This window comes from Theropithecus gelada, chromosome 5, assembly GCF_003255815.1.
Source record: "Theropithecus gelada isolate Dixy chromosome 5, Tgel_1.0, whole genome shotgun sequence".
Classification (NCBI taxonomy): domain Eukaryota; kingdom Metazoa; phylum Chordata; class Mammalia; order Primates; family Cercopithecidae; genus Theropithecus; species Theropithecus gelada.
The window spans coordinates 7,673,857-7,698,694 of NC_037672.1; the positions used below are offsets into that span (position 1 = coordinate 7,673,857).

The 24,838-nt window shown below is 45.0% G+C and overlaps 1 protein-coding gene across 3 annotated transcripts in view; it reads right to left on the reverse strand.

The window, feature by feature from the left end:
- STK32B (serine/threonine kinase 32B) overlaps positions 1 to 24,838 on the reverse strand; it is a 440,152-nt gene that overhangs the window by 313,261 nt on the left and 102,053 nt on the right. For all 3 annotated transcript variants that reach the window (XM_025385064.1, XM_025385063.1, XM_025385065.1), the window contains exon 3: positions 5,565 to 5,716. In XM_025385064.1, coding sequence (XP_025240849.1) covers positions 5,565 to 5,716 — 152 coding nt within the window. The remainder of the gene's footprint in view (positions 1 to 5,564; positions 5,717 to 24,838) is intronic.

Sequence of the window (24,838 nt, forward strand, 5' to 3'; positions counted from 1 at the left end):
CAGGCAAGATAGTGAACTGCTTGGGGCCCTGCTTTCTGTCTCTGAGAAATGAGCAGGGCTGATATGGAGTCTCCTGGATACGGACACTCGCATGTGGGTAGCAGGCACCAGTCCGGGAGCCACACAGACTCTACTTGTTTTCTTCTGGAAACAGCTCTGAATTTCCCTCTGGAGAGCCCCTTCCCTCACTACCGGTCCATGAGACTCAATGGGACAAACCTCCTGCACCGTCCTCTGCTGTGTCAGGAATGGGCGTGTGACCCAAGCCAGGTCTGTCACTGCCCACAAGCCTCAGCCTCTGCTGCGGCTGTTCAGCTGGCAGGAGAAATGGGACTTGCCAGGACTCAGCGTGACTCGTGGCTCTGAAAATAAAGCTAACACAGGGGAAAGCAAAAGAAGGCAGTGCAAGACCAACATCAGCTCTCAGTCTAAACGTTTTAGTTATGAAAGCCAATTCCCTTTTGTGCTTACGCAAGTTTAGGTTTTTCTCCTTCATGACAAAATAAATCCTGACCCCTGTTGTGTGCAAAGTTCTGAGCACTGACCAATGATCTGGTGACCTTTCTCCTTTTAACTTGTAGCTTGAAGGGCCATTGTCTATCAATCTACCTATCCATCATCTATCTATTTATCTATCATCTATTCATTTATTTATCATCTATTATCTCTATCATCTGTTAATCTAGCCTATCATTTATCTATCATCTATCTAATATATCCATCTATCGTTTGTCTATCATCTATGTACTTATCTATCATCTATGCATCATACATATAGGCATGTATATACGATAATAGGTGGAAACTATATAAATAAGTGATAGATACACCTATTTATCTGATATGGCTGATATGGTTTGGCTGTGTCCCCACCCAAATCTCATCTTGAATTATAATCCCCACAATCCCCATGCATCATGGGAGGAACCCAGTGAAATGTATTTGAATCATGGGGCAACTTCCCCCATGCTGTTCTTGTCATAGTGAGTGAGTGAGCTCTCATAAGACCTGATGGTTTTATCAGCATCTGGCATTTTCCCCACTGGCACTCACTCCATCCTGCTGCCCTGTGAAGAAGGTGCCTGCTTCTTCTTTGCCTTCTGCCATGATTATAAGTTTCCTGAGGCTTCCCCAGCAATACAGAACTATCAGTTAAACCTCTTTTCTTTATAAATTATTCAGTCTCAGATATTTCTTCACAGCAGCATTAGAGAATTGATGAATACAGTACATTGGTACCAAGGTAGTAGGGCGCTGCTATACGGACACCCAAAAATGTGGAAGCAACTTTGTAACTGGGTAACAGGCAGAGGTTGCAACAGATTGGAGAGCTCAGAAGAAGACAGAAAGATGTGGGAAAGTTGGAAACTCCTAGAGACTTGTTGGTTTTCTCCAAAATGCTGATAGTGTTATGGGCAATTAAGTCCAGGCTGAGGTAGTCTTAGATGGAGATGAGGGACCTGCTGGGAACTGGAGTAAAGGTCACTCTTGCTATGCTTTAGCAAAGAGACTGTCAGCATGTTGCCCCTGCCCTAGAGATCTGTGGAACTTTGAACTTGGGAGAGATGATTTAGGGTATCTGGTGGAAGAAATTTCTAAACAGCAAAATGTTCAAGAGGATGCAGAGCATAAATGTTTGGAAAATTTGCAGACTGACAACGTGATAGAAAAGAAAAACCCATTTTCTGGGAAGAAATTCAAGCTGGCTGTAGAAATTTGCATAAGTAATGAGGAGACAAATGCTGATCACCAAGACAATGGGGAAAATGTCTCCAGGACATGTCAGAAACCTTCACAGCAGCCCCTCCCATCACAGGCCCAGAGGCCTAGAAGGGAAAAATGGTTTCATGGGCCAGGACCAGGGCCTTACTTTTTGTGCAGTCTTGAAAGTTGGTGCCCTGTGTCCCAGCTGTAGCTATAAAAGGCCAAAGTTCAGCTCAGGCTGTTGCTTCAGAGGGTGCAAGCCGCAAACCTTGGTGGCTTACATGTCGTGTTGGGCCTACAGATGCATAGAAATCAAGAATTGAGGTTTGTGAACGTCTGCCTAGATTTCACAGGATGTACAGAAACACCTGGATGTCCAAGCAGAAGTCTGCTGCAGGGGCAGAGCCCTCATGGAGAACCACTGCTAGGGCAGTGCAGGAGGGATATGAGGGAGCAGAGCCTCCACATAGAGTCCCCACTGGGACACTGCCTAGTGGCGTTGTGAGAAGACAGCCACTGTCCTCCAGACTCCAGAATGACAGATACACTGACAACTTGCACCATGCACCTGGAAAAATCACAGATACTCAATGCCATCTGTGAAAGCAGCTGGGAAGGAGGCCGTACCCTGCAAAGCCACAGAGGCAGAGCTGCCCAAGCCCTGGGGAGCCCAACTCTTGCATCATCGTGACCTGGATGTTAGGCATAAAGTCAAAGGAGATCATTTTGGAATGACTCCCTATTGGATTTTGGACTTGTGTGGGGCCTGTAGCCCCCTTGTTTTGGCCAATTTCTCCCATTTGGAATGGGTATATTTACCTAATTCCTGTACCCTCATTGTATCTAGGAAGTAACTAACTTGCTTTTTATTTTACAGGCTCACAGGTGGAAGGGACTTGTCTTGTCTCCGATGAGACTTTGCACTTGGACTTTTGGGTTAAGGCTGGAATAAGTTAAGACTTTGGGGGACTGTTGGGAAGGTTTGATTGTGTTTTGAAATGTGAGGACATGAAATCTGAGAGCAACCAGGGGCAGAATGATATGGTTTGGCTGTGTCCTCACCCAAGTCTCATCTTGAACTGTAATCCCTATAATGCCCACATGTCATGGGAGGGACCTGGTGGAAGGTAATTAAATCACGAGGGTGGTTTCCCCCATGCTGTTCTGGTGATACTGAGTTCACACAAGATCTGATAGTTTTACAAGTGTCTGGCATTTTCCCCACTGGCACTCACTCCATCCTGCTGTCCTGTGAAGAAGGTGCCTGCTTCTCCTTTGCCTTCTGCCCTGACTGTAAGTTTCCCGAGGCCTCCCCAGTCATGTGAAACTGTGAGTCAATTAAACTTTCCTTTATAAATTACCTAGTTTGGGCAGTTCTTTATAGCAGTAGGAGAGTGAACTAATACACATACACACATATATAACCTCTTACAGTGAACAATAGTTTTACTTAAAGAAAATATACTTTCATGTCTTCTTTTCAGTTAATTCTCAAAACAGTCCTAGTGGTAAATAAGGCATTATTACGTAATTATGACAAGTGAGGAAGCTGAGGCCCAGAGTCTGAGGGGTGACTCCAAAGTCAAGCAGTAGGCTCACCCCTTTCTTGCTTATGATGGAAATAAAATACAAAGCCACCAAAGGCTGACATTTGCAGATAATTTTCTTATATACCCAGCCCTGTCATGTAACCAAAGGGCATCTGTTGCTAGACCATGAACAGAGGATCAAGAAATGGTGCCTAAGACTGGGTGCAGTGGCTTATGCCTGTAATCCCAGTAATTTGGGAGACTGAGGTGGGCAGATCACCTGAGGTCAGGAGTTCAAGACCAGCCTGGCCAATGTGGTGAAATCCTGTCTCTACTAAGAATATAAAAATTAGCCAGGTGTGGTGGCAGGAGCTTGTAATCCCAGCTACTTTGGAGTCTGAGGCAGGAGAATCACTTAAACCTTGGAGGCAGAGATTGCAGTGAGCTGAGATTGCACGATTGCACTCCAGCCTGGGTGACAAAAGTGAAACTTCATCTCAAAAAAAAAAAAATGGTGCCTAAGAAAAGGCTGCTCCAACACATTCCTCTCCTTTAACACACATCATACAAGCTCCACTAGGCATCTGATTTTCTTAGTCCACCTAAAGGTGTCCCACCTGAAAAACTTCAGGTTCAGAGAGATTCCTCTCAGAAGTATTTACATTGGCAAAATAATTAGAAACAGCCCAAGTAACCTACGTGACAGAATGAAGGTTTGATGAGATGGTTTATTGTGCTTTTCCTTAGTGGAATATTATGTAGCCATTAAAAATGATTTACAAAAAGTTTGCAGTAATAAGGAGATAGTGCTCCTGCCAGATATTAATTCAGAAAAAAAAATTCAAAATTTATCTGAATGTTTATATATCAATAACACATACAGTTATATGTCATTTATATGAAAAAATACAAGAAAAGGAGTATAAAAATAATTACACATGAAATTTTAATCTGAACCTGAAGAGATGCTGGGTAATTATTGTTTTCTTATGTATTTTATTCTCTATATTTTGCCAGGAACATATGTTGCTGTTTGGATTAAAGATTCACTTTAGAAAATTCCCTTGCATAGCAATCAAAACACAAAGGGGTTTATTTATCCCAAACAATCAAAGTGTTTAGATCACTGTGTAGAACACAAGGAACTCTGAGTGGATACTGAGACTCTGGCAGACAAGATTTGGTTTGGGTTTTCTCCATGGCAGTGCCCACGTCTGTGGCACCTGGCACTCACACCTTGATTTTCTCAAATGGGACAATCTGTGTTCCTCTTTGTTCTGCTATCATTCAATGTTCAAAGTGCTTCTAAGTGTGCAGAGCAACCAAAATCAGTGGTGGTAAAGTACGTGCAAAGCTAGACTCACCCCTCCAGGGTGGCCGTCCCAGCTCTTAAGGTCAGTGGGTCAACTGAGCCGCTGAATGAAATGGTCAGAATTCGTTTCCTAAAGCAGCCTGTTCTCTCTCTCCCCTTCAACACAACCCAGCTTAGGAAACACTTGCTAAGTCCCTCCAATGTGTCAGATACTGTGTTAGACTCCCAGAAACAAGCAATTTCTGTGTGAGGACAGATAAGTAATGCAATAATCTGGGTTCACTGTGATAAAGATGGTGTTAGGTCAAACACAGGACAAGACAGGTCGTAAGGGGCACTCAGCTGGCCTGTGGGTCTTCAAGGGCTCTTAGGAACCTAAGGGTTTCCTAAGCTGGGTGCCAGGAACGCACAAGTGTTGGTTAGGGGACGCTGGAGACAGGGACGTGAGTGTTTTAGGAAGAGGTTTCACACGCAAAAGCACAGAGGCAGGGAACCACCAACAGGCTGTGTTTCTAGGATGCAAATTTAAAGTGAAGATAATAGCCAAGGATGGGCTGGAGTGAAAGTTCTGAAACATGGGTCATGGCAGGTTTTGGGGGCTGGATTGAGAATTCCGAATTTGGTACTTCCATGATGGGCAGCCATCTGTACTGAAGTAGAATACTGGTTCCCAGTGGCCCTTCCTGCCATCAGCTCTACAGCTGTGACTTTCTGAAACACTGAGCTCCCCACTCCCTTTAGTAGCCTATCCTTGGCATTCTCTTATAACGTTCCACATATCTTCTCAAATACACAAAACCTTTCTCCATTTATTTTCCACTCCGATTCATCAGATAAGAGGACAGAATTAAAATGAAAATGAAACATACGCCTATAGACTTCATCAGAAAACGTATTCTACAAAATAGTTAAGAATAACTGAACCCAGAACATTTCATCCCTTTCTCTTTACCATGCAGAAAAGTCCTTCAAATTTGCATTTGGCTCCCCATAGGAGCCCTGGATAGAGCCACACTCACCATAGATTGACCAGGAAGGGGTGCTCCAGCCCTTGCATGATCTGCAGCTCCCGGAAGACATTCCGAACCTCATCCCTCTCGATGCACTTCTGCTTGTTCATGTACTTCATTGCATACATTTTCTTAGTGTCTCGCTTCTGCACGATGCATACCTGAGTAACAGCCAAAGGGGAGAACATTCAGGCCAACAATAGAAAAGGAAGACAAAGGAGAAAAGCCACCCCGCACTGCATTTTTACTTCTGGATTCACGTCCCTGTTCTTAAAATCTGCTAGCGGAGCGGCTCTGTTAAGTGAGCCACAACCTCTCTGCATCTGCAAAATGGAGGAGTTGGACCAGATTCATCGGTTTATTAAATATTTACATGAGCACTGGCCAGGTACTAAGTGCTGAAAGAGGAGATGCAAACACAGAAGATGGAAGAAGCAGGCCTGCCCTCAAGAGGCTCACAGCCCATGAGGAAAATAGATAAAAGCAAAAAGCACCAGTGACTATAACCCTGAGATGTGTGGCATGCACAAGTGTTGCAGACTCTGTCTGTGCCCACCTGAAATCTCCTCACCTTTCCTACTTCTGCACCCACCTGCCTGACTTCCATCCACCAGTCCTGCATTTCTCTCCCTGAGGACTCTCTTTTGACAGTAGGGCCCACTTTGCTGCCCATGCAGCAGACCAGCCAAGCCAGGGAATTAATGCCCTCAGAACAACACTCGATCCACGACTGTTAGAAACTGGAGTATCAGTACCCCCTCTCCCTTGCCCGTCACCTGGGATGAGGCTGAAGCCGGTGTTTTATACTGGCTCCCGGAGTTTGTAAGTCTGCCCAGCCCCACAGTGGGGTAACAGGCTTGACAGCACACCCTTTCCTGGCTGTCTCCCTTCCTATCCTTCCCTGTGTTCTCTTTGCCTCTCCCATGCCCTGTCCTCAAATCCTTGCCTTGGAGCCTGATTCTGGAGAAACCCAAACTCGGGCACATGGGTTCTGGGGGAGCACAAGAGAAGCTGGGGACAGCTATGATGACAGTGGTCCTGTATTGAACACTCTACTGCAGGCCAGACACTGAGCAAATTATCTCCTTAATCATCTCACTGAATCCCTCTAAGAACCTTATGGATAAAGCATGAGGAAGCTGTAGCCCCAAGTGTACTAACTAACTTGTTCAGAGTTCAACAAACCACCAAGTGGCAGGGTGGGGGTTCAAATCCATAAGGCCTGGACTTTTGAGTGACTGCCTTACCTGGGGGCAGTTGGGGGCAGGGTGGGAGGATGGGAGCTGTCAGAGAAGGCTCTCCGCAGGATCAAAACCAGGGGGGTAAGCTCTAAAGGATGGGAAGACGGTAAGGGTGAAGGAAGAGGCTTCGAAGGAAAGGGAACCCTGTAAAGGAGGGCGTGGAGCCGAGGAGACACAGCAAGCATGGCAGGAAAAGTGAGCAGGGCTGACATGCACCATGTAGCATGGACAGTTAACAAGGATTGTATGAGCTAGTCTTCCCAACACTAGCTTCCAAGCTACTTTCCAAGGAAGGACAGTATTGGTTCCTTGGACAGTTAGCAAGGATTGTGTGAGTTCATCTTTCCAACACCTCGAGGAGGGATTGTGTCGGTTCCTCAGGTTGCTATAACAGTACCTCAAACTGGGGGGCTTAAATAACAGAAATTTATTGGCTCATAGTTCTGAGGGCTGAAGTCCAAAACCAGGTGTAAGCAGGGCCCTGCCCCCTCTGAAGGCTCCTGGGGGGATCCTCCCTTGCCTCTTCCAGAGTGGAGCAGCTCCAGCAACCCCTGGTACTTACAGCTGCAGCAGCTGGTGCTCCAGCAACCCTTGGCTTACAGCTACAGCACTTCCGTCCTAGCCTCCGTTGTCACATGGCATCCTCCCCTACATCTCTGCATCATTCATCTTCTTATAAGGACACCAGTCAGTGTGGACTTAGGGTCTACCCTAATCTAGTATGACTTCATCTTAACTAATTAGACTTACAATGATGCCACTGCCAAATAAGGCCACATTCTGAGGTTCCAAGAGGACTTGAATTTGGAGGGAGTGGGACACCGTTCCATCAAGGACAATGACTACTACTATCCCTGCTTTACAGAGAAAGGAAAGTGAGGCCTAGAAAGGTTTTAGTGCTTTCTGAAGGCTCAACTCCAACCTGGGTTCTCTGCTTCCCCAGCTCTCACTTTTCAACCACAGCGCGGCCTCCCTGAGAAATGGGACATGCTGGAAAACACCAGCAATAACACCGTCGGCCTGAGGACCCAGCGAAGGAGTTCAGGCTTTTCTCCTGGCATCACAGCCGCTCTTCTGTTGAAAACTGGACCCCATTCAGCTCTGACACGTTGCAAATCTATTCGAGGCAGATACAGTACGATGGCAGAAGCCTGAATTCCGACTCCGGCTTTGGTTCTTGCTGCCTCTCTTGGCCTCAGTCTCAGCATATGTCTGAACTGAGTCAGCAAAACCCACTCGGCACCACTGGGGTGAAACTAAACAGGACCGGGAAGTGGGAGTGCCAGGCGGCACTGTGGGATGATAAATGTCAACTGCATCTCAATTAAATAGCATGTTTCATGAAATCTGCAAAAAGATGTTCTTTCCAGAATACAATTTGCGGCATGAGGTCGAAGGCCCACGGAACACCCATTTCCAGTAGTGAACGTGAGAATATAAAATGCAAGGAGGCAAAGGTATGATGTACAAATGTACCCTCAGGGGTCCTGGCTTTGTGGGAATCCAAGCAAGGACTTCTGGAGGCCCGGGCACCAGGCCCTGAGACCCACATCTGAAGCCAGACATGTCGTGGGAGGATAATCCCACTAATTAGAATTTGTCATCTCTCTCACTTCTCATTTGCCTTCTCAGAAGAGACGGCGGGCACTGCCTCTGCGGGGCCGGGGCCTGACTGTCAGCTGGCTGCATCACTGTGAAAAGCTTAGACTGGGATGAGAGTCTGCGCAGCGCCCCCGGGGGCCGCGTCCCTTCAGATAAAGACATCCATGGCGCTCCTGGGTTTCAAGGGATGGCTCTCACCTCAGCTCAGAGACATTTTAGGAACTCGAAGAGATTCTCCAAAATTAAAACTGCCTTTCAAAGAAGAACTAATGATTTCAATAGAGCTTGGAAGTTTGACTTTTCAATTCAAGCAAAAGCAGGCGGTTGGTACAGGATATTGGATGCAGTCTGGAAGTTCTGATTTGCAAATAAGAGAGACCAAGGATCAGGGGTCTTGGCCAGCTTGATGCAGAGCCCTGAGTGCGGCTGGGATCCATTAATCATCTGGACCTTGGCGACCTCCCCGGTAAATTGAGGGCTAAGACCACATGCTCTCTAGGGCACCTCAGAAGCATTCCGTTTCTCAGGAACACAGAGCAAAGAGGGCTAGACCAGGGGTCAGGAGAGCTGGGCTCTGAGCTTAGCCCTCTTGCAGACTATGAGTGGGGCTGTGCACAAATCCTGGCCCCTCTGGACTTGCTTCCTCACTGACCAAGAAGGGTTGGTAACAACAACTAACTTAACCTGACCAGGAGATAAAGACTTAAAAAAAAAAAAGAAAAAAAGAAAAAAAGAGCCAAGTTATATCTAATGCACTGAGTGGAGACAAGGGTCTTCCTGGGAGTCAGAGTCACAGAGAGTTTGAGCTCAGGGGCTACTCTGAGCAGGGCTTAAATTCCAGCTCTTTGCTGTGTGACCACAGGCAAGTCGCCCACCGTCTCTGAGCCTCATTCTGCTCATCAGAGCTCCTACTGTTCACCCTGTGCTAATACGGTGTGAAGCTAGCAGCCTGCAGCCTGGAAAAGGGCCCACTCCAGAATCTGACCGTGCTGCTGCCTTAATCTGGGACTTGCAGCCTCTAGAAAGGGGAGAAATAAATCTCTGTTCTTTCAGACACCCAGTCTGTGGCATGTGTGACAGCAGCCCAGGCAGACCAAGACAGTGCCCTTATTTGGATAAGGGTCTTTGCAGATGTAACAGTTAAGGATCTCAGGATGAGATCATCCTGGATTAGGATGGGCCCAAATTAAATGACGAGTGTCCTTATAAGGGAAGGGGAGGAGACACATCCAGGGGGAAGGCTACGTGAGGACGGATGCAGAGGCTGGAGTGATAAATCTACAAGCCAAGGAATGCCGAGGCTGGCCAGCAGCACCAGAAGCTGGGTGACAGCATGGGACAGACCCACCTTCAGAGTCTCTAGAAGGAAACTACCCCGCCCACAGCTGGATTCAAGACTTCTGGCCTTCAAAACTGTAAGGTAATAAATTTCCATTGTTTTAAGCCACCTGGTTTAAGAAGCTATCACAATCTATAAGTGTCCACCACTGCCACCCACCAGTGGCTAAATAACCTGGCCAAACACTCTGTGGTCCTCAGTCTCCTCCACTGTGAAATGGGTCTACAGAGCCACCCCCCCAGGTCCACAGTCAGGTCTCCATGGGACAGAGTGGCAAGAGCCAGCCACAGCATGTGAAGCAGCAGAAAACACAGGCTGGTGGAGTAAGGGGCGGACTGATGCCTGGACCCAAACACTGAGCCTCTGGCAAAGTGTCCTCTCTCCATGGGTTCCCTGTAACTAGAGTGATTTCTGGTATTTTAAGGTTTAATGTTTGGAATTTCAGAAATAGGGAGAATTCACTGATAGCTTCCAAACTGGCCACCCCACCTCTGCTCTGGTCTCTGCAGATGTCCTTTTGCCTGGTGAGAATGTCTGAAAAATCAAAGACTTAAACCCTGTAAGAACCTTCTTTTGCCTTCAGAAAATGTTCGAAGTCAAGGTCTTGGCATTCAAAGACCTTGTCCCCTCTAACATATTTCTCGCTTGCTCTCTCCCACACACACACACACACCCTTCACTCTACCTCAAACTCTTTAGAATTTCTTTGTAGATTTTCTCTAGTACCAACCTCTCCCGCCCTTGTTACCTCCTTCTCTGACCTACTGCCACCCAATCTGGCCTTCCCAGACTGGCTAGCTCCATCTCTGCCCAGACATTACATCTTCCGGAACCTTCCCTTTAATCCTCAAAGCTGTATGTGCTGCCCTTCCCACCAAGCTGCCATAAGTCCTGTTTCTACTGTAAGGCTTGACATACTGTATTATAAACCCCTGTTATGATCTGGCAGTCAGACTCCAAGCACCCTGAAGACAGAGGCCATGTCAACTCAGTTCCTGTTCAGGGGCTCACACGTGTGAAAGTGTCACCTTTCTGCATTAGCATATTTCACTTACTCTGCCTGGAATACCCTCCCTGCAAGCCTTCTCATGCCTCACTCCTTGCCTGCCATTGGCTCAATGCTTCCCTGGCCCTGACCTCCAAGTCTGAATCCTCAAAGCAGCTGAATTTCATACACACTGGTCTATTATGTCCCACATGGCCCACAGCAGGTCAGCGGTCCTCAGTGACTCCATATTTACAGTGTAGGAAGAGAGACTTCCATACCTCCCTGCCCCAAATCCCATGACAATCATGTGATTGAGGGATCTGCTGAAACTGATGCTGCATTTTGGCCTCAGAGCTCACAACAGGTGCTCTAGAAGGAAGCTGAACACTTGTCACCAACGGCAGACTCTATCCAGATCCTGGGAACCTTCAACTTCAAAATAGAAGAGCTACGTCTCGAGTGGCACCTCGCCCAAATTTGGGGTCCTTGGCAGGGCTGCTCAGAGCCCTCTTCTATCGGAAATCACAGTTAATGAGGTAAGAACAAGCAATTTGGCCAAAGCCACCCAAGCTGCTACTGAAAGGCAAGCACCCAATTAACATTCCTCATTAGTCTAATTCAATTAGGATCTGATGTCATCATTATTAATTACGACTTAATGGGACAGATAGATAAATGCTAGCTAGCACGGATTTCAGCTGATTTGCTGTAGGAAAGGCATGCCAAGCACACTGAGCATCAGAAATTTGGGAATGGATCCTGAGTCAGTGGAGAAGGCGACTGGAGCGTACTGAGAACCTGCAATGCACCTGCACGCAGTGGTCACAGTCCTGACTTTACAGTATATTCGGGGCGCTGACGATGTTGATTCTGCAGTACACCCAAAGCTCTGGGAGGCCCTGGGATTTTGCATTTTTTTAGATGTGCCCCAGCGAAGGCTGAAGTACAGCCCGAGTTGAGAATGATTTTTTTTTTTTTTTTGAGATGGAGTCTTCCTCTGTTGCCCAGGCTGTGGTGCAGTGGCCGGATCTCAGCTCACTGCAAGCTCTGCCTCCTGGGTTTACGCCATTCTCCTGCCTCAGCCTCCCCAGTAGCTGAGACTACAGGCGCCCGCCCTCGCCCGGCTAGTTTTGTTTTTTTTTTTTTTTTTTTTTTTTAGTAGAGACGGAGTTTCACCACATTAGCCAGGATGGTCTCGATCTCCTGACCTCATGATCCGCCTGTCTCGGCCTCCCATAGTGCTGGGATTACAGGCTTGAGCCACCGTGCCCAGCGGATTTTACTGGAATCTTCAAGAAAGTCCTTGCTTGGTGTCTTCACAGCATCCTTTATGGTCAGGACTCTAATCGCTGGTTAGCAGCTCAGGCAACCCAAGCTCCAGGCCGACAGACGAGTACAGAACAGAGAGGCTAGAGCTGTGCCGGAAACCCAGGACTATGGAGTGCAAAGTCTCAAGGATCCTTTCATAGCAAGCCTGGGCTGCCCTCTTCTCATCTTGCTTGCTGGGCAGCTGTGGGTCTGACTCTACCCCATCAATGGGACTTGAGGCAGACACTGGGCTAGTTCTTCTCTGTGCTGCCCACCTCTACCATCCCCCAGCTTGAGTAGCACATAGCAAAAACTGTTGAATGAATAAACTGCTACAGTGTGACATTAAAAGATTATGGTTATGCTTGCAGGGACAAGATTCTGGGAAATGACCAATTTGGGGTGGGTGGGGGGTAAGAAAAACAGAATTAAACATGATTACTAAAGAGATGATCAAGCTGGCTACTATTGCTCAAATAATTCACTGAAAGACGACTATCTTTGGCAGATGAAGCTTTTTACTACTTAATATGCAACCTGCCCTTTTGTCCTTTACAGCAGGACCATTTACTTCAAGAAAGCAATGTGATCCGTTCTATACGCACTTACAGCCAGCAACAGCCACAGTTCTAACCAAGGACATGTTAGTTTGCTAGAGGTTTCTAGGGAAAGTCCTGCTTTCTGCATAAAAGAGAATAACTACAGACGGTCTCACCTTTTTCTCTTCTCCAGCTTTCTTCCTGTCCTTCCTACCTTGAACACAGATGTAATGTCTGGAACAACAGCAGCCCCTTGTGACCATGAGGCCAAGAAAGTCTCAGAGACGCTGAATCTGCTCTCATGGAGCCTCCTGCCTTCAGATTTCTTGTTATGTGGGAAAAATAAACCCCTCTTTGTTTAAGCCACCATGAGGCAGGTTTTTTCGTTCCTTGCTGCTGAGTCCACCACAAATGATATTATGACTTTTCACAGCACATAAATCCCATGTGGGCTCTGATCAACGGTGGTCTCATTGGAGGGATCAAAAGTTGGTCTCAAGAAAAATACTTATTTGGATGAATATTTCACTCAATAAACATATATTAAGTACATGCCATGGGCCTGGTACCATGTCAGCCATGAGGATATCACTCTCCCCTGGGAACCCGAGGAATAATGGGATAATCAGACAATACGCAGGAGTAAAAGCCAAAGTCCTTCACTGTGGATCCCCAGGCCCTAAGTGGCCCGGTCCCAGTTCCCCTCCTACTTCTCACGGCGACTTCTGCTCCTTCCCTGCACCCACTATGCTCTTCTCAGGCATCCACAGGTCTTGGGCCCTTGTCTTCTTCAGGCTCTGCTCACAGGTCACGTTACCGGCTAAGCCACCTCTGACCTCCCTGTGCGAAGGAGCAAAGCCCTCCCCAGCACCCCAGCCTCCCTCTCTGCTGCACTCCCATCACAGGACATGCTTCCTGCTTCGTTCATACATTGTTCACTTCCCCTACTGAGTTGTGAACCCCATGACAACAGGGATTTTTCTCTTAGGTTCACTGTATCATCCTCAGCGTCTGGCACACAGCAGGCACCTAGCTGATAATTGTGGCTGAATGAATGAAAGAGTCATTACTATTTAGAAAACACAAGGGAGAGGTGAGTACATGGGGCTAAGGGACCCCAGAAGGGGGATCCTAAACCAGATGTGGGATTTAGGAAAGGCAATCTGGAAAAGGTAGCATTTGAACCTTAGCATAGTCACCAAGGGTTGGTCTCATGAGGACGGAGGTATGGGGAGGGGGAGAAGGAAGGGGGTTACCAGGAGAGGGCACAGCCTCTGTGGAAGTTCAGAGAGATGAGACGTGCCGTGGCACGTGTTCACACGTTGGTCGTTTTCTCAACTTCCCATCTGTACAGTGGGGATGAGTGGTATTTGCCTTAATGGGCAGTTATAAAGACTCCATGGTAAGCACTGAGTATGCTGCTCATCACGGGTGTGTGATCAGCATCCATCTCTCTTATGAGGAACACACGCCATTGTGGAGATGCGCAAAGTGGCTCAAGAAGGGCTTCAGGAATGAGTTCGTGGTTGTCTGGTGTGACGGATAGTTTTCTGTGTCAACTGGGTGGCGCCATAGCGCCCAGATTTTTTTTGTCAAACATGATTCTGAATGTGTCTGTGCAGGCGTTTTGGGGTGAGGTTGATATTAAACTGGTGGACTTTGAAGACAGGATTGCCCTCTGTAAGATGGGTGGACTTCCTCAATCCGTTGAAGGCCCGAATGAAGTAAAAGACTGACTTCCCATGAGAGGGGATTCTGCAGCAGATGCCCTTCAGACTTGATCTGTAGCCTCAGCTTCTTCCTGAGTCTCCAGCCTGACTGTTTATCCTAAAGATTTGGATTTGGCAGCTTTCATAATCATATAATCAATGAAATCAATCAAACTCCAATAACTTATATATATATAGTTACACCCCATCGGTTCTGTTTCACTAGAGAACCTCAAGTAAAACATTTGGTAATGAGCCAGCCGGTATCAGAATTCAGCACCTGAATTCAACTTCCTACCAGCCTAGAGAGCCACTGTAGCCACGAGTACTGGCATTTGGCATTTCTCCATAGTCCCTTAAAGAGTAAGCACACAAAGATCAAACAGCTTGTTACTTGGTTCCAAAATACGTTTCCTCAGTCAGCGCACACAGAGAGACTGCACCATGGGACACCCCCTTGGTAAGCACAGCCCTACAGTGTCCGAGCCGTGTTCCAGCAAAGCAGGCCCACTCATGGGAAGCTGAGAAGCAGTATCCTCCTGCCCCTTGTCAGTGAGTTCCAGCCTGTGTTGACCAAAGCTTGCTGGTATTCACCTGCAACATTGTACAACTGACATCACTGAGATGAGATGACAGAGGTGAGTGATGGAGTAGGTGACAGATGGCTTGAATGACATGTTTAAAGGGTTGGTGCCATGGGCTAAACTGTATGTCCCCCAAGTTTGTATGCCGCAGTCCTAAGCCCTAGCACCTCAGGATGTGGCTGTATTTGGACATGGAGGCTTTAAAGAGGTAATTAAGGTAAAACGAGGTCTTTGGGTGGGCCCCAATCCAATATGACTGTGTCTTGTAAGAAGAGGGATCAGGACAGACACACACACAGAGGGCTGACCATGTGAGGATACAGGGAGAAGACGGCATCTGCAAGGCAAGGAAAGAGGCCTTGGAAGAAGCCAACCCTGCCAATTCCTTGACTCGGACTTCAGCCTCTGGAACTGTGAAAAATGCGTTTTGTTGTTCAGTGCCCCCCACTCTGTAGTCCTTTGTTGTGGCAGCTCGAGCAGACTAACACTGTCGACTTTTGTTCTGAGAGCACTGGGGAGCTGTCTTAAAAGAGGATCCTAAGTATACAATCATAAATGAATGAATAAGGGAATAAACAAACTACGTGGAGAATTTGGCTTGGGGGTGGGGAGCTCTTTCTGGCGGCAGGTGGAGGGGAACAAAGAGAGGTGATGGTGTGCTTTAAAAATAAGTGAATGCCGTGTTTGGTTTTCTGTCCTTGCAATCACACACCGGGGCCTGTTGTGGGGTGGGGGAGAGAGCGGGGAGGGATAGCATTAGGAGAAATACCTAATGTAAATGAAGAGTTAATGGATGCAGCAAACCAACATGGCACATGTACACATACGTAACAAACCTGCATGTTGTGCACAGGTACCCTAGAACTTAAAAAGTATAATAAAAATAAAAAATAAAAATAAAAATAAGTGAATGCCCCTGCTCACACACACTGGAGGACATCACAGTGTCAGGAAACTTCACAGCAAAGCAGGGTACAGGGACCCCAGGACCAGCGCTGTGCCACTGGCACCCTTGGTGCCCTCAGGGTAAAGGGAGCTGGGAAACACTCTGTAGATGGGCAAAGGCCTGAGAACGCTTGGCTGCTGGACGGAAGGAGACGTCATTATGAGAAGATGCTAAGAAGTGCAGATGAGCAATGAGGTCCACCAAGCTGGTCAGTAATGGATCATCTGCTCTGGCCGATGTCTGCAAGCATTTGCAAGTGAGTCTGCATTTCCTGTAAAATTTAGCTCCTAATAAAGTGATCCCCAGGAGCTGACACATTCCTCCAAAGTATGCCTCAAGCCAAACACAACCTAATTAATATGAAATGAATAAATATTTCATTAAAAAGAAATGGATTCCATCCTTCATGAAGATGTCTGCACGAACAATGAAGGCTTCTAGTAAACGCATCATTGTTAAGAATTCTAAAGATGATTCCTACATAGGAATAGCAGCTAACTCAAGGCTCAGAGAAGTTAGGCAACTTGACCAGAGTCACGTGGCTGGGCCAGAATTTCAACTTGGTTCTGTCAACCTTTGCAGTCAAAACTGTTTAACTAATAGGCTCTTAGCTAATTAACTCATTCAGCTCACTACAAAGAGCAACCAAACATTCTGAGTCCTCACTTGTGGTAGACACAGTGCCGGGCATTGGAGATACCCAGGCTGCTACATGCTCCACTGCTAACTCTGTTGCTGCCTCAGGACTTTTGTATCTGCTGCTCTTTTGGTCTGTGATGACCTTTTCCCCAGATCCCCACGTGGCCCATTTCCTTCTCAGCAGTTGGATCTTAGCTCAAATTTCTCCTTTGAGAGAGGCTGTCTCTGTTGCCCTCACCCCCAATGAAGCAGTCCCACCCTCCCAGGTCACTGCACTACATGTTTTCTGCAGAGCACCTATCATCAATGTAAATCATCATGCTTATTTATTGTTTGTATGTTGGTCTGCTGCTTCTATGAAACTGTCAGTTCTTCAGTGTCAGGAACCTTGTTCAGCTTTTATTTTTTATTTTTTATTTTTTTCCGACATCCTCACAGGTAGCTAAAATAAGGCTAGGGCAGAGCAGTGATCCGTGAACATTTACTGTTGAACTCAGTATCCTGCTGTGCATTCCAGCACGCTGCCATTATCTTGGAGACCCAGTACCTTGAAAGATCAAAAAGATTCTAAAAGAATACATTTCTAAGGGAAAAAAACCTGATAAGCCAAATGCTTTTGAACATTGAAACTTACAAACATATATCTAAAATCGAATCCCTCCTTAATTCCCAAATGGATTTGTTGCAGTCTGAGCACTAAGTTGGTTAGTCTGCTATTAATCAAATCTTTTTTTTTCCACACTCTGAATTCACATGCAGCTGCGAGAGCCTGGAATGAGGCTTTCCTCATTCTCATGTGGAATGAGACAAGTAATAATATGCTTGGGTCTGGAAATGATCATCATTGCATAATAAGGCAGTATAGAGTCTGGAATTATCATTTGTGCAACTCTTGCTCAAGTTTATCCAGAATCTTCCTTCGAAGGGCATAAAGAGCTATTATCATATAACACTGTGCCACTTTCTGCCATTTTATGTGCAGACTGCCTCCAGCTATCCCATGAATTTTAATTAACTCCATGTTTACTTCACTTGACCCTGCGGCTCTCCAAGCAGAAGGCCCACGTGCCAATCCAAGAAGACACTTTTGAAGCACACTCCTCAGAGTCCTCCCAAAGGTATCCTCCTCCTTCCCTCGGAAATAAAGAAGCCCTGCTGGCCACACAGTTAACTCAAAGTGGAGCACTTCACCCTGGACGCTCCTGCTGGCTCAGCCATCAAACAGGTCAAGAGGAGCCGATGGAGCGTGGAGAGTAGGGGCTGGAGGAGGGCGAGTGGAAATAAGAGGAGTGTCTGTGAGAAGTGAATTTGCATGCAGAGGAGTGGGAGAAACTCACCTCTGGGTACTAACCCTGAGTAAATCAATATAAGCCATTTGTGAAAATCGTATCTGTTGACTGGTTAATTGTTAAGTTCTTCATTCATTTATAGTTATTTATTTCTATAATATTCATATATGTTATCTGTATCACAGATACATATATGTGCACATGTGTGTACACACAGACCACTTTAGTGGTATATGTATATATGTATATTTATACACATACATATGAGTGTATATGTGTGTGCATATATACATGTATGTGTATGAATATGTGTACTGTATGTTTTGTGGTGGATCTATATGTATATGTACATATATACTGTTTAGTGGTTGTATATTTCACGTAGAGAGGTATATATGTATATGTATATGCACATGTGTATATATTGCTTAGACACTGTGTATATATGTGAACTGTTTGGTGGATATATTAGTCTGTTCTCACATTGCTATAAAGATACTACCTGAGACTGAGTAGTTTATAAAGAAAAGAGGTTTAATTGACCCACAGTTCCGTTTGGCCAGGGAGGTCTCAGGAAACTTACAATCATGGCGAAAGGGAAAGGGCAGGCAGGCACCTTCTTCACAAGGCAGGAGGAGAAAGAGAAAGGTAGTGCCACACTTTAAAACCATCAGCTCTCGTGAGAACTCACTATCATGAGAACAGCATGGGGGAAACCGCCCCCATGACCCAATCACCTCCCACCAGGCCCCTCGCTTGACATGTGGGGATTACAATTCGAGACGAGATTTGGGTGGGGACACAGAGACAAACCATATCAGCACATATGTCAATATGTATATGCATATACATATACGTGTCTCTATAAACTGACAGGTGTGTATATGTACATATATGTGCGCGCGTGTGTGTGTGTGTATGTGCGCGCGCGCGCACGCGCATATATACTGCTTACCAGGAACTGGGGATAAAACAGGGAACAAGAGGAAACATTGCTGCCTCCAAAGAGCTTATGTTCTGGTGCATGAGACCCATAACCAAGAGGACATCTGAATAAACACATAATAGAATCACAGGTAGTTATAGGTACTATAAAGAAAAGGGGAAGAGAAGGGCAAGGAAACATGGAAGGCTGAGGTGGAGACGAAGAGGGTGGACATTCTGGGAAGGTGCCGCAGAGTGGACACCTGAGCAGAGCCCTGTATGCTATAAGTGAGCCTTGCAAACACCTGGGGAAAAGGTGACTGAGGTAGAGAGAAGAGCAAGTGTGAAGGTTCTGAGTTAGAAATAACTCCAGTATGGTCAAGAGACTTGAAGGACTGGAGCAGAATGAGCAGGAAGACAGAGGGGATAGAAAGCAGAGTCAGAAAAACAGGCACAAGCCAGATTGCATGACCTCGTGGGCTGGCATGGAGGGACTGGCGCATATCCCGAGTGGGAGGGAGGCAGTAACCAGGCAAGCTAATTCACGCTTTGCACACATCCCTGGCTGCTATCTAGACCAAGACTTGCTGTCCTCTTCCCTCTCTCACCCGAGCACTCACTAAACCAGCACTTACTGAGCCTTTACCGCATGTTGGGCACCAAGCTAAGTGTGGATGGGCACGACCAGGTCCCAGCCTCTTGGGAATCTCAGTCACATAGGGATGGCAGATCAGCAGCCTGGCACTGCTGTATGGCAGAGATGGTGAGGACAACACTAGGAGCACCAGACACAGGAAGGGCCTCAGTCCCAGGTCTTCTCCCTGGAATGTTCCTCCATGTGGATACCCAGATCCTTCTAGAACCCACAAGCCAAGTAAAATCCTAGCCATGCTGGCTTCAAGAAGACATGGAAGGCAGCCAGGCATGGTGGCTCATGCCTGTAATCCCAGCACTTTGGGAGGCCGAGGCTGGTGGATCACCTAAGGTCAGGAGTTTGAGACCAGCCTGACCAACATGGTGAAACCCCATCTCTACTAAAAATACAAAATTAACTAGGCCTGGTGGTGCATGCCTGTAATCCCAGTTACCTGGGAGGCTGAGGCAGCAGAATTGCTTGAACCGGGAAGGTAGAGGTGGCAGTGAGTCAAGATTGTGCCATTGCACTCTAGCCTGGGCAACAAGAGCGAAACTCGGTCATAAAAAAAATAATAATAAAAGAAGATGGAAGGCATTTGAAAAAGGCCACCCAGTCATAGATTAGTAGGACTCTCAAATTCCATTATTATTTGTGTTTATTCTTTCATCAATAACATACTGTCTTAATCATTGTAGGTTCACAGTAAATCTTGATATCGGGTAATATACCTCTACAACTTTGATCTTGTTTTACAAAATTGTTTTAGCTCTTCTAGGTCCTTTACTTTCAACAGAAATTTTAGAATCTATTACTGACAACTATAAAAAATCTTCTGTGACTTTGATTACAGAATCAAAATCAAATCTGTAAGTATATAAGTTTGTAGAGAATTGCTATCTTAATAAAAATATTCCAAAGCATAAACATAGTTTTGTATATTGACTTTGTATTCTTCAAGCTTGCTATACTCATATTTTCATTCTAGTAGACATTTTGTAGTTTCTTTGATATTTTCCATGTAGAAAAAACATGAGTCTAAGAATAGAGACAGTTCTGTTTATTCATAGTAAATCTGTATGATTTTATTTATTTTCTTATTGTAATAGCTAGGACATTTGTTGATGTGTATAGGTGTGGCAAGAGTCATATCTTTGCCTTGTTTCTACTTTGGAAAAGCATTTGATCTTTCAGCATCATATAAAATGTTTTTGTATGTTTTTGGTAAACGCTTTTTATCAGGTTGAGAGTGTTCCTTCTAGGCCCTACTTTCCTTACAGTTTGTTTGTTTTTGTTTTTTGTTTTTTCCATCAATGAAGGCTTACCAAATTAAAAAAACAAAAACAAACAAACAAAAAAAGAAAAAGGCCATCCACACACCAGGTACCATGCTGAGGGCTGAACATTGCTTGCCCCCTTATTCTCACATAAGAACCTGAAGTCCATTATAATCATTACTTTTCCTCAGAAGACAAAAGGGAGGGTTGCAGGAGCCACATGGTCCAAGTTTCCGTGACTGGAAGAAGCATGCTCTGACCCAGAGCCAGACCTCCCCCATCTGGAAGCCTGTACCCTTTCCTCTACGCCCTGTTGCATCCAAAACCAAATGTCTGTCATTGGACACTGATGGACGTTTTCCTCCTGACCCCACTGGTTTCCAGCAGATGTGCCTGTGATAGAAGCCAGTTTCAATGTCACTTCTGCATCTGAGAGGGACATGTGAAAATAAAATGTGCTGTGCGTGGCGGAGGGGTCCTCTCCAGGCCTCGGATTCATCATCTGTAAAACGGAGATAATAACATCCAGCATACTAGCTATTAGTGGGACGAGGGAGACAATGGGTCTCCAGTTGCCAGGACCATCATTATTAGTTCCTGATTAGTCAGGACTCTTTAGGTGGCAAACACTGGAAGCCCAACATGATCTCACTTGAGCGGAAAAGGATGTTAGTTCCTGCAGCTGGTAAGGACAGTGGGTAACTCATGGGAACAGGAAAATGAGAAGGTGGCAGCGCTGCTGTGTCCACCCAGGTCCCTCTCATCACATCCACACACCTCAGGCTTACTGTGACACCTGCAATGGCCCACAAAGAGCAAGCCAAAGGTGCAGGAGAGGCAATGCTGCACGGGCAGCCCTCCACCGTCACTGAATGAAAATTGCGCATCCATGCATTAGCTTCTCATCTGCGGCCACCAGACACACACTCTGCACTGTTTCCTGACACCCTCCATGAAAGTAAGCTCCAGAAGCCCACCGGGGTGAGTGGCTTGATCAAAAACCCTTTACTGACTGCCTTCCTTTCTCTGTCTCACTACTCTCTCACAAATGTCTCCTGGGATCATCTTCGAATAAACAGCTTGCACTAAATTCTTTCTCTCAAAATCAACTTCTGGAGGAATCCAGGTGAGGACAGTCATCAGCAGAGCCAGGACCAGGGTGAGGCCAGTGATGTGCCCAGGGTGCAAAATTTCAGGAAGCAAGTGCCAAGCCTGCATGTGCAAAATTCAAGAAAGCAAGGTACATGTTTAACTTACTTGCCTCACCTTAATCTCAACCCTCACCAACAACACCATCTCTTCACCTACCTCGTATATCTGTTTCTGTTTGCTTTAAGCTTCATTCTTTTCTTCTACAGGTAAACCTTCATCTTCACCAACTGCTAAGGACAATGACCAAAAAAATGCAGACCTGTTTTCTTACAGCGCATGATAACTGAGAGCAAGTTTTTCACCTCTGATTCCACAGAAGGTTTCTGAACGGTTGGGCTTGGATCACACGGCCACACCTTGGACCAGGCACTATGTCTGGCTGAATACGGTCCATGTGGCTGGCACAGGCACATCACACAGTCAACATGAATGGGGGACCACAGTGACATGGAGAGCAGGTGTTCTCCAAAGGGAAGGAATGTTATTATAATAAGAAAAAGGGATCCAGAAGCATGCTGGAGAGTCAAAAACAGCCACTCCAGTGTACTACGGTTCTCCATTCCCTTTCCATTTTACAGATGAGAACACTAAGCTGCAGAGAAGTTAATTTGCTTTCCTAGGTACCCACCACTAACACATATCAGCATTGGCCTGACTCCAAAATCTAAACCATTTCCACTGGTTATACACAAATTAATCTGGTGTGCCTCAACCGTCCCAGAATTTAGTCATAAAATGGTTATTTAAAATGTGAGTAAATTATTGCTAAAAATCAATGGATTGCCAGCAGTTGTTTACTTTGGTGCTATACTGGGAGGCACAACTTCTCCCAGCATGACAGTAAAATGAGATTTCTGTGAATTCACATGTGTTCTTTCCTGATAACCAAGGCTACTGTCATAGTTTAACAATGAAATGTCTTTCTGGAAAACTCTTAACAAATGCCAGATATCAAAACTGCCAAAGGCAGACAGCAAAGCCAAAATATTTATTCAATATGAGGAGGATGGCTTTCTTCATCTTATGTCAGCCCCCTCCACCTTAACTTGAATGATAGTCATGTAGACTTCACCTGCATTTATTATGAAAGGCAGGGATTATTTAGCATTTTGACCAGAGTAAAGCTATGCTTTATTCCCTTAAAGTAGGCTAACCTCATGCTGAATACTGGACATTTGTGGACATTCTATATAAATGTGCGTGTCATCAAGAAATTGCTACCACCCAAAAGCAACTTAGAAATAGACCTTCTAGAAAGCTTACATTTCTCAAAAGATCCATTCCATTTTCCAGGGATGATGACAGGCTACAGCCAATTTGAAAATCTTGAGGCCACACGCTAACAGATTTGGTCGCATGTCATGAAGGAGTACAAAAGATTCAGGAACAAAACTCTCAATGACATGGGGGGAAAGTGGTATGCCTCTTTGTGATGTCAACTGGGTCGTGGATTGAAAAGGAATGCCTCAATTGTCCTGAAGCCATGAATTCTCCACATTAAGATGAGACACTACTCTAAAATATTTTTGTTTTTCTTGCTGTTGTTTAAGTTCAGCCACTGTTCATGAGATTATGGGCAAACCTCCTAACTTCACTGGGCCACAACTCTTTCTGAGAAATCCAAGAGGATCCAAGAGGAGAAATCCAAGAGGAGTCTCAAATGTGGTAAATAACCTCTGACCAAATCTACTGCTGACTCCTAAAGATCACAGACATAGAACAAGCTGAAAGCGTTCAGTTAAGTAAAAAAAAAAAAATGGTCTGAGATTTATGTGCCTGCCCAAGAGGCAGAATATGCAATATAAGTCCAACCAAGTTAACTGCTTGTTAAAAATATGTTTTCAAAAAATACGATAGAATTCAAAGTTTCTACCAAATAACACTCACAATGTCCAGGATGTAAGACAAAACTACTTGACATATAAAACCAGGAAAATGTGACCCATTCTCAACAGAACAGATAATCAATGGAGGCGAATCTTAAGATGACCCAAATGCTGTAATTAGCAAAAGGACAATAAAGCAGTTGCTATGACTATGCTACAAGATATAAAGGGCAATATGACTAAAATAAAGGAAACGATAGGAAATCTAAACAAAGCAAGAAAAACTGTTTTTTAAGTCAAGAGTTTCCACCTATGCATATCATAGGTAAACTTCTAAAAGTCAAATTTTAAGGGACTTTTTGAAAGGAGGAAAACAAAAGTGACACATTACATACTGGACAATAACAATTCAAACTTTGATGACTTCTCATTAGAAATTGTGAAAGTTAGATGACAATGAGACAAAATCTTTAAAGTAATGGAAGGAAAAACACCTGTCAACCTAAAAATCTGTATCCAGTAGAAACATTCTTCAAGAAAGAAGTTAATGGGTGCAGCACACCAACATGGCACATGTATACCTATGTAACAAACCTGCACGTTGTGCACATGTACCCTAGAACTTAAAGTATAATAATAATAAAAAAAAGAAAGAAGGTGAAATAAATACATTTCAGATAAAATAAAGAGAATAAATTAAGAGGAGACACGTCCCACATAAAACACTAAAGGAAATTCCTCAGGCTGAATGGAAATGATACTAGAGAGAAACTTAGATTTTCCTTAAAAATATGGATAAATATCAAAAACTATTTTCCTCCTAATTTTTAAACGCAAAATCTTACACCTAATAACAATATATTCTAGCTGTTTCTATTTAATTATACATATATATTTTTAAAGCAAAAACTATAACGTTGTATTAGAGACTTAGAATTTAAGAAGCTGCAATACATTTGACACCTATACTATAAGGCAGACAGGGTGGTAGATGGGCCTCTACAGTTGTAAGGTTTTCACATTTTATGTAAAGTGTAAAATATTAACCCTCAACAGACTGTGAAATAAATCAAGAATGTACAGTATAATCCTTTAGAGAAACATTTTAAAAACATAATACTGGAATGTACACTTAAAGTCAATAGATAAATTAAAAGATAGTTTTAAATATTCAACTAATCCACAATATAAGAAAGAAGAAACAGAGACAAGAAAAAAAGAAGAGGTAAGAAGAAAGCAAATAAAACAACAGTAGGCCTAAGTCAAACTAAACAATACAATTAAAA